Below are 9,280 nucleotides of genomic sequence, written 5' to 3'. Positions count from 1 at the left end.
AATAAATTAATAATAAAAATTTAAAATTGCTGTTTCTAAGCTTAAGGCACTTAACACACTCATTACTATCACACCCCAAATAAACCGCAATTCAGTCTATTAACCAACTACCTATCAGAAAATATAGCCAGTGTGCTTAGAATGGTGGCCTATGAAAGGAAAGACTCAGGTTCAGATCCTTGTCATGAAATTTGCTGGGTAACTTTTGGGCTGGTCACTCCCACTCAACCTAGCCTTCCTCACAGGGTTGTTGTTTTAAAAATAAAACGGAGGAGGGTAGAACACTTTATACAGCTCTGAATTCATTAGAGGAAAAAATGGGGTAAAAATGTGACTGAAAGAAAGAAATCAACGATGCAGCCATCACTACAGGCTTTGCTGAAATAGCTTCAAGCACTCCAGAACAAACCTAGGCCGCAAGTGTGTTGTACAACTTTTGAAAGCCAACAGTGAAGGAGCCCTAAATTGGAGCAGAGGAGAACAATGGGAGGAGGAGGAAAATTTGAGTCTCTGTGAGACAGGTGGACTGGACATAAATAAATAAAATGGCGAACAACGTTGTAAAGCTGCTTGGGGTTTCCAAAGGGGAGAAAAGCATGATATGTAACTAAATAAATTAACATCGCAATTCTGACAGAGGTTTCAGTTCAAGCTTTTACCACAACGAGCCGGCTCGCTTTTGAGCTGCCTCTGCGCTCCTTTTCCTTCTTTCCAATGGAACAGATCCATAGGAGCACCTGTCAGGAATTTAAATAGAATGATTTTACAAAAACCCACAAGTGAAACACTTCTGGCCGTCATGTAAACTCCGCCATTTGCGGGACAGCAACCTCAATGCCACATGTGGGGAGCGAGGAAGCATCCGCTCCATCTTCAAATCTAAGAACATAAGAGAAACCGTGTTGCGTCAGGCCAATGGTCCATCCAGCCCAACAGACTGTGCCGCACAGTAGCCAAAATCCAGGCCTCATCAAGAGGTCCACCGGAGGGGCCAGAACTCCAGAAGCCTTCCCACTGTTGCCCCCAAGCACCGAGAATACAGAGCATCACTGCCCCAGACAAAGTGTTCCGGCTAAATGGACCTTTCCTCTCTATGGTTCTCTGCCCTTTTTTGGTCGCTTTGATATCCAATAGGGATCGGACGTGTAGCTGAGTTGCTTTCATGCGTTGCCCTCTATCACCATCCGGAAGCCTCCTGCGGTTCAAGGGCCGCCTTCTCTGCCGGGAGCGTCGGCCAAAGCATCCCTCGCGGCGGAAGTGGGCTGCGTCAGAGCCCGTGCGAGGGAGTTCCGCGGCTATGGTGGGGCCGGCGCTGGCTTCTTCCCCGGCTGGGGGTGTTGCGCTGGAGAACGCCAACCCGCTCATTTATCGGCGCCAGGGCGAGCGGCCGGTGACGGCGCGCGAGGAGGACGACGAGCTGCCTGATGCCATCGACGACCGCGAGATTTTCGATATCCTTAGGAAGGGCCGGGAGCGGGTGGTCCTGGAGGGACCCAGCTGCAAAGGCCCGCAGAGCTCCTTGCAACCGGCCTCCCTTATAGGGTTGTCGTGGGAAGGGGAATGGAGGACCATAAAACCCGCGGGGAGGCTGAGGGCCACGCCTTGGCTCTCAGTCTCGCCTCCGTCATACGGTTGTAGTGAGAATGCCAAACGAATGGAGGGACAATCCCCGTAGTTCCATGAACCCTACTAGATGATCCTGAACCAACTGGTTTGTTAGGCGAGTAGCATGAAGGAGGAGAATCGTGCACACTGCTGTAAGAACATAAAGGCCTTGCTGGATCAGACCAGTGGTCCATCTAGTACAGCGCCACACAGGGGCCAAACAGTTACTCTGGAGAGCCAACAAAAGGCCATAGAGGACAAGGCTTTCCCTTGGTGTTGTCTCCTGCCACCGGCATTCAGACTGCTGCCTCTGTAAGTGGAGGCTCTATTCAGTTAGTCTCTTGTGGTGTCATGATTGGCAGGCAAGCCCTTGAGCTGTGAAATCAGAGAAATTAAACAAACACTGAAGACTATGTCAAAGGTATAAGGTCACCAGTGTTAGGGTTGCTAGCCTCCAGGTGGGGCCTGGAGGTTTTCCGCTTTTACAACTGATCTCCAGCTGGCAGAGATCAGCTCCCCTGGAGAAAACAGCTACTTTGAAGGATGGACTCTGTAACACTGTACGATGCTGAGGCCCCTCCCCAAATCCTACCCTCTCTTAGATCCACCCCCAAAGTCTCTAGGTATTTTCCAACATTGACCTGGCAATTCTAGTCTGCAGGGAGCTGTCCCAGAACTACTACTGGCCCACAGACTGCAGAAATCTGTTCCTGCCAGAGAGAATATCAGCTTTAGAGTGCAGATTCTTCAGCTTTTCATCCTGGCTGAATTCTTCCTTATCGCCAAGCTCACATTTCCCATGAACCATATTTAAATCTCTAAGAATTTCCCCAGCCAGAATGGGCAACTCTTACTAGCATATATTCTGCTGTGGGGGGCAGATGGGTGTTTGGAATATAGGTTCAAATCCTTACTCAGCCACATGGAGGATCCTTCCACCAGAAGGTGCCTTTAGAGCATTTTGCACCACAGAAAGGCTTTCCACCAGAGGAAAGTACTTGCCCTCATTGCACAGACCTCTTTGACCAGAACCAAGAGCTCCTTACTATTTTTTCCTTAATTTTTTTTTTAAACATCTCATTCGGTCCATCAATGATCCAGAACACCCCTTAACTTTGGAAGAGCTGAATGTCGTGGAACAGGTTCGTGTCAAAGTAAGTACAAGCCTGGTTTATCCTCTGTACTTGCATTGTTGTTCTGCCAGAGACCTACTGAAGAAGCTGCAAGCAGGCTTATTGGATGGAAAACAGGACAAGATGTGTCTGCTTTGGAAAGGGCAGATAGTTTTTGTTTTGCTCAGCCTTAGTCTGATCTATGGGCTTCTCAAATAGCTTCAGGGATCTGGGGATAACCAGTAGTCATATCAGCCAAAACATCAACTTTTATGTCAGCTTCTCCCATCATGTCTGGCTGTGCCATTTCCCCTGCCTCCCTGCCCTCTGTCTGACTGTAGTAGAGGACAGAATGCTGAACTATGTGATCTGAATCCTTTTGAGAAGTCTTCTTGGACACTTGAGGGGTCTTCTCTGGGAGAGGAGTCACTTGACAGCAGATGGGGGTCCTTCAGAAATCAGATGTATGAATGTAGTCAGTAAGATACTGCTGAACAAACTAGTTTCTCTCCTTAATATAGCATTTGATCTGGTTAAACAGCTATTCTGCGAGTCTTGTACTTATGGGAAAAATGTATCTCATAACAGGTGAATGATGCAGAAAGTACCGTTTCAGTGGAGTTCACTCCCACCATTCCTCACTGCAGCATGGCAACACTGATTGGCCTTTCAATCAAAGTGAAGTTGATCAGATCTCTCCCTGAAAGGTTTAAGGTGAGTCCGTGCAAATGTTTCCTGTCACCTTAGCAAATGCCTGTTTCTGAGCACTGCAAAGGCAAAGAACTCCTGAAGAAGGCTGAAAGAGAAGGTTGGAAAAGAAACTAGAATTTTGCAGAAGGAAAAGCATCCAGGCACCTTTGGAGGAAAGATGATTCTTGCAGCTACGTGCTTGAAAAAGGTTTGCTTGAGACACCAGTGGCCAGTCAGAAATGGTGCTTCAGAATTTGGGAAAGGATGCGTCAGGTGCTGAATTTTTTGCCAGGCTCGCTAAATACATCAGGAAACTCAGGAGTGGAGAGCTCAGGCATCTTTGCTGTGGAACGCGCAGTTGTGTCTCAGAGATTCTTAAAACCAAAGTCTGGTGGCATCTTAAAGAGTAACAATGTCTATTTTGTTAGTCCTGGCTCACTTGTTTAGATGCTGTGAGACAAAGTGAGCTCTAACTCATGAAAGTTTATGCTGCAATAAATGTTAGTATTTAAGGTGCCCATTGGACTTTATTTTGCTGCAGTAGACTAACATGGCTACCATTCTGGAGTAATCCTTGACAGCTTTTAAGTACATGCATAGCCTTTACTGTTGAAATACGTCAGTCATTTCCACTCAACTAGTCTGTCTCAACTGGTCAGCTAGTCTGCAGTGGCACCCATGTTTGTGGTGTTCAGCCAGATCTCAGCCTCCTGGAAGTGCCTGTGTTTGGATCACACTCATTGGTTAAGAAGGGAGTGTGGGGGGTATAAAATAATGGTGACAAGCTGGTAGAGACCACTGCCTGACTGCATGATGATGAGAGGCCTTCAAAACTCTGAGCACTGTGTAAGTGGTGGGAGAGAAATGGGGGGGCTCCCTTGAAGCTGAATCCCCACAATGCACGCATTGTAAGGGTGACAGTATCTGTCTATGTACAAAGTGGTCCATTTAGTAGGAAACCTGACAAGGAAATTCCCAGTATGTTTGGTCCGAAAGCAATAAATAAAAATCTTTCCAGATTGCATATTTTACTTGATTAGAATAATCCGTCCTCTAGAAATAAACTGGGTTTGTGGCTTCAAACTTTGAGTGTATTCAGACACCATCTAGTTACTATTCAGGGTTTCTATAAGTGTCAAATGCAGGGTTTCTATAAGTGGTTTTTTTTGTTTAATGACAGTTTCTTCCAAGGCATCATCAACAAAAGCCCAGGGCATATATAAGGGCATCTGGTTTCCTTATGATTGGGACCAATGGATGTCTTGGTGTTCTGTAATTTGAAATTAATAATACATTTCATTGATGAAGAGCGGGGTATGGTCTTTGTCGTGCTTAGCCTAGTGGGACAAATGGGGTTACTTCTTTATTTTGCCTCCCAACACAGGTGGATGTTCACATAACACCAGGAACCCATGCCTCTGAACACGCAGGTGAGTTTGGTTTGCACAGAAACTGCAAAAAATTACATATTAACAGTTGCATTCCCCTGTTTCCATAGTCCCATTGAAGTAACAAACCATAAAGGAAAAAAGATCTTGGATGTCTTTCTGGCAAGCTTCAGGAGTTTGACAAATTTTCTAAAAAGGCATTTCCCTAGTTCTGATCTCACCATTATCCTGGTGGATCACCATGCAGCAGGTTCAAATTGCTAAGAAGCAGATTCGCTTTCAAAGGAGAACAGCTGCCACCTCCTTCAATCACTGGTTGCTTAGGGAATTAGCTGAAATTCTGATTCAGTAATCCGTGCTTCTGTTTGTTTTTTTTAATCCTACACTTCCTGCAAGGATCTCTGCCTGGGTGGCATTTTATCATCACAACAACCTTGCAGGGCAGGGTATGCTGAGAGTTAGTGAGCTTTCAGCAGAGGTGGAGGAGAATTGAGCCTAGAAATCTACCACCCGATTCATTATTCTACAGCAGCAGCTGTGGCTATCCAGAGTAATTTCAAAAATAGAACTTAAATATACAGATTGGCACCTTTGCTTCTTGTGAAGTATGCTTTTGGGGGGCTTTGCAAATGCCATGTACTGTCTGGGACTTTTCAGATTAGAAAAGAGACAACTAAGAAGGGACATGATAAAGGTTTATAAAATTATTCATGGAGTGGAGAGGATTGACAAAGATAGTTTTCTCCGTCTCCCAAAATACTAGCACTTGAGGGCATACAATGAAACTGATGGTTCAGGACAGACAAAAGGAAATACTTTACAGAGTGATTTAAATGTGCAATTTGCTGCCCGGGGATGTAGTGATGGCAACAGGAATAAACAGTTTTAAAGGGGGATTAGATAGATTCATAGATGATGTTTTTCAATGGCTACTAGCCAGAGAAACCTCTACAGAGCCAGGAAGCAACATCAGGGGAAGGCCTCAGCCTCTCTGCCCTGTTATTGGCCATCCAGAGCAACTGATTGGCCACTGTGAGACAGGATGGAACACTGATCTGATCCAGCAGGACTCATCTTATGTTCTTACTGTCACCAAGGGTCAAGAACTAAGGCTTTTTTGGGTGAGGGAACTCTTCTATCATGAAGAACAGTCTGTGTCGATTTCCCACATTGTGCTAAATGTCAAATAGAAATTAGTATATTTTAGAGGACTTTTATTGCACTGCTGTTTTAAGACTTTGGAAAACCATGTAGTAAGGGTATCTTTGCTGGGAGGGTTGGAAATAACCCTGTTCCTGAGACAAGGGAAAGATAACTTTGTCATGCAATCAGGAAGGGGAGTTCTTGCAAAATGGACGGGTTGGTTCTTTTTTTGTTTACCTGATTGGACTGGTGATGTTGTGTCTCTAAAATGTGGGGGAGGGGGTTACTATTTTTCAAGGACCTATTTGCAAGATCCCTGACCGGGATAGTCCAGGCTAGCCCAGTCTTGTTAGCTCAGCAGGATTCTTCCTGGTAAGTATTTGGAAGGGAGACCTCCAAGTAATACCAGTGTTGTGATGCAGCGGCAGGCAATGGCAACCCATCTCTGAGTGTGTCTTGCTTTGAAAACCCCATGAGGTTGCCATAAGTCAACAAAGCAAAAATAAAAAATCGTAAGGTTGCCTGAATGAAGTAAGCTACCTGGAGTGGAAGCAGGTCAGACATATTTCCTAGGTTTTTCTGGAATTTGTATAAATATCCTTTGCAAAATGCAATACCAAGTGTCTTTATTAATTTGTTTTTGGACTGTTTCCTGCAGTGAACAAGCAGCTGGCTGACAAAGAGAGAGTGGCAGCCGCCTTGGAAAATGCCCATTTGCTGGAAGTGGTGAACCAGTGCTTGTCGGGGAGACCTTGACAGTGTCTAAACTGGCTGCAATTTTGCTTGTTTTGTATATAAGAAGCTATTGTGTGAGTGTTTTTTAAATGTTGTTTTAATAAAGGCAAAGCCTTGTCACTGCTTCAGGGAAATTCATTTAGAAGGAAATGTGAATTGGAAGCGCACGCTGAAAAGAGAGGGTCTTGTTTGGGTCTAAAATAAAGGAACTGATCTTATGAAGTCCATTCATTTAAATGAGTGAGTTTAAAATTGTCTAATTTAGCCACATTTATCTCTGGCTGGCTTACTCTGCAAGGAAGAGAAAAAATCTAGTGTTTCAACTAAGATTTGACTAACCTACATAAAATCTTGTTTAAAATCCCTGCAGTCATACCCCTCCCCCCGCCCAGTACAATGACTAAGCCAACTGAGGACAGCAGTGATTTTAAGTATGTTTGACAACCATGAGAGCTCTTAAAGCATGAATTTGCTGCTGTTCAGAAGCTGCTATGGATATGTCACTTCAATCCATAAAAGCAAGCACAATGGAATAATTTGCATCCACACTTTTGCTTGGTGAACTTATCAGTTCTGGAAGAAACATTCACAAAATCTGATGTGGGACTAAGGAACTGTGTGTGTGTGTGAATTTTTGTAAATGGCAGCTGCCTTGTGTGTTGCTGTAGGTGGGGACAGTGGAGACTTGCTGGGGTAGGGGATGGTATCCATTCTTTTCACTACAGCAAGCCAGTGACTGGCTTAACAACGGGATCTGGGAAAGGGTAGATGCTGTTCTCTCCCAGTGACTTTCCCCCACATATTATTGCATTGCAAAGAGTTCCACCCACCACACTTCTGAGGACACAGGAACAGGGTGCTCCATACCCAATGCCAAAGTTTTCCTCCCCAGTCTCCACCCCCCCCCCCATAAGCACAGCAGAAGCAGAGAAGAGCCTTTATTGAAAGGATAAAAATCCTTTTTTTGTTTTTGTTTTACACCAGTGACCGCAAGAAAGGGCAGATGGTTCAGAACAGGCAGTGTGGAAGCAAAACAGAGAGGTTAACAGCAGTTGGACACATTCTCGAGCAAACAGTAAAGCTGTTCAACTCCTGCAAAGGTCTGGCCTGGGTGGGGGTGGGGCCTCAACCTTTTTGAGCTGGTTGGCACCTTTGGAATTCTGACAGGGTGGTGGGTGCAGCCACAAAATGGCAGCCACAGGAGGTAGAGCCAACCACAAAATGACACAGAGTGAGGTTCTGCGTAAATCTAACAGTAACTCTTCCAACATTTCAGGTTGAACCTCTGCTTAACAGGATGCTTTAAAAAATGAATGCAGCTGTTAGAAACATTTTCTTGCATAGACACAACTTACCTTCAGCCCCACAGTGAAGATTCTTGTGCTGCGGTGGCGGTGGCAGCCTGAAGCGAAAATCTGCACAGCCAATCAGAAGCCCTGATGGCCAAAAGCCCTACTTCTTCTCTAAAACTATTTACAGGTGCTGGGAGGATGTTGGGACTCTTGCCCATCATCCCCTTTGCGCCCACTGCAAGCCCAGTTCCCCACCCCACCCCCTACTGAGAAGGCACCTGGGACCTTTATTCCCTACTTTTGTTTTGGGTCCCTCCCATGGAGCTGCCAAAGTGGCTTACAACAGGACCCTCCCCCCTACTAATAAACCATATCTTGGGCTGGTCCTGAACTTATTTGTCACCTGAAGCCACAGGAGCTCTGGCCTCTGGCCATGTCTGAGCTTTGTAGGTATCTGAACCGGAAAGGGGAAAAAAACAAAAGCCTCAGCAAGATAGTGAAGCAGGTAAATGTGTTTCTGCTGCACTTTCCCTCCCTGCTAAAGAGACTCTGCTCATGAGCAAAATGTTTAGGTACCCTCCAAGTGGTCCACACACTCCTCCTCTTCCATCAAACTTCTAGCTCAAGGGGCTGGCCCTCTTGTCAGTCTTCACTCCCTCCCTGCCCCTACCACAGCAACTGGGCATCACTAAGGAGGCAGTTGCTATAGAAACAGCTTCAGCTACCACAAAGCACCCTCGGCTACATCATGCATGTCAACTACGGACAAACACTTCATCTGCAAAAGGACGAAGACAACTTACCCACGGTCCGGGCTGCACGTCATCTCTGCATTTAAAATACTTGTTTAAAGTTTGCTACATGGTCATGCCCGGCTTGTGACCTGTCAGAAGTGTCCGACTAATTGATGGCCATTAGGAATAAGATGTTGGCCCAGAGCTACTTGTGCCTGATCTGGCAAGGCAAACAATTTCTTTTTTGCTTCAGTTTTCCAACTTGAATACATATGCACATGAAACACATTTGACAGCATGGTCCTATTATTCTGCATCTTCCCTGGGAGTTGACCTAGACACACATCTCCTTGATCACCAGCATCTTGCTGGTTTAGAGATAATTTCTTGGATTTGTTAATGGCTACAGAGTTCACTTGATTTATTGCCTCTTGTCTGGAAGCTGGCAACTGCTCAGCACGCAGTGCAGCCTCACCATCATGCCCTGAAGAATTTTCCTTTCTCTTTTTTTAAACACCTTTCAGACATTTTTTTGGTAACATCAAGCCTGAGGAAGAGCTTTGATTAACGTGAAAGCCTGC

The 9,280-nt window shown here is 45.5% G+C and overlaps 1 protein-coding gene across 1 annotated transcript; it reads left to right on the top strand.

Annotated features, from left to right (window-relative positions):
* Nucleotides 1-1,225: 1,225 nt before the first annotated feature.
* On the top strand, nucleotides 1,226-6,797 carry CIAO2B (cytosolic iron-sulfur assembly component 2B). Its single transcript, XM_060253932.1, has 5 exons — nucleotides 1,226-1,453; nucleotides 2,682-2,759; nucleotides 3,306-3,431; nucleotides 4,792-4,837; nucleotides 6,597-6,797. Exons 1-5 carry the CDS (start codon nucleotides 1,298-1,300, stop codon nucleotides 6,692-6,694), a joined length of 504 nt encoding a protein of 167 aa, XP_060109915.1. The 5' UTR covers nucleotides 1,226-1,297; the 3' UTR covers nucleotides 6,695-6,797.
* Nucleotides 6,798-9,280: the final 2,483 nt, after the last annotated feature.

The sequence above is a fragment of the Heteronotia binoei genome, chromosome 14, assembly GCF_032191835.1.
Source record: "Heteronotia binoei isolate CCM8104 ecotype False Entrance Well chromosome 14, APGP_CSIRO_Hbin_v1, whole genome shotgun sequence".
Lineage (NCBI taxonomy): Eukaryota > Metazoa > Chordata > Lepidosauria > Squamata > Gekkonidae > Heteronotia > Heteronotia binoei.
This window is presented reverse-complemented; position numbering and strand designations above follow the sequence as displayed.

Coding starts and splice junctions, on each gene's coding strand:
- CIAO2B (XM_060253932.1), top strand. CDS start 1,298: ATGGTGGGGCCGGCGCTGGCTTCTTCCCCGGCTGGGGGTGTTGCGCTG. Junction 1,454..2,681: donor ACGACCGCGAGATTTTCGAT/ATCCTTAGGAAG, acceptor TTTTTTAAACAT/CTCATTCGGTCCATCAATGA. Junction 2,760..3,305: donor TGGAACAGGTTCGTGTCAAA/GTAAGTACAAGC, acceptor ATCTCATAACAG/GTGAATGATGCAGAAAGTAC.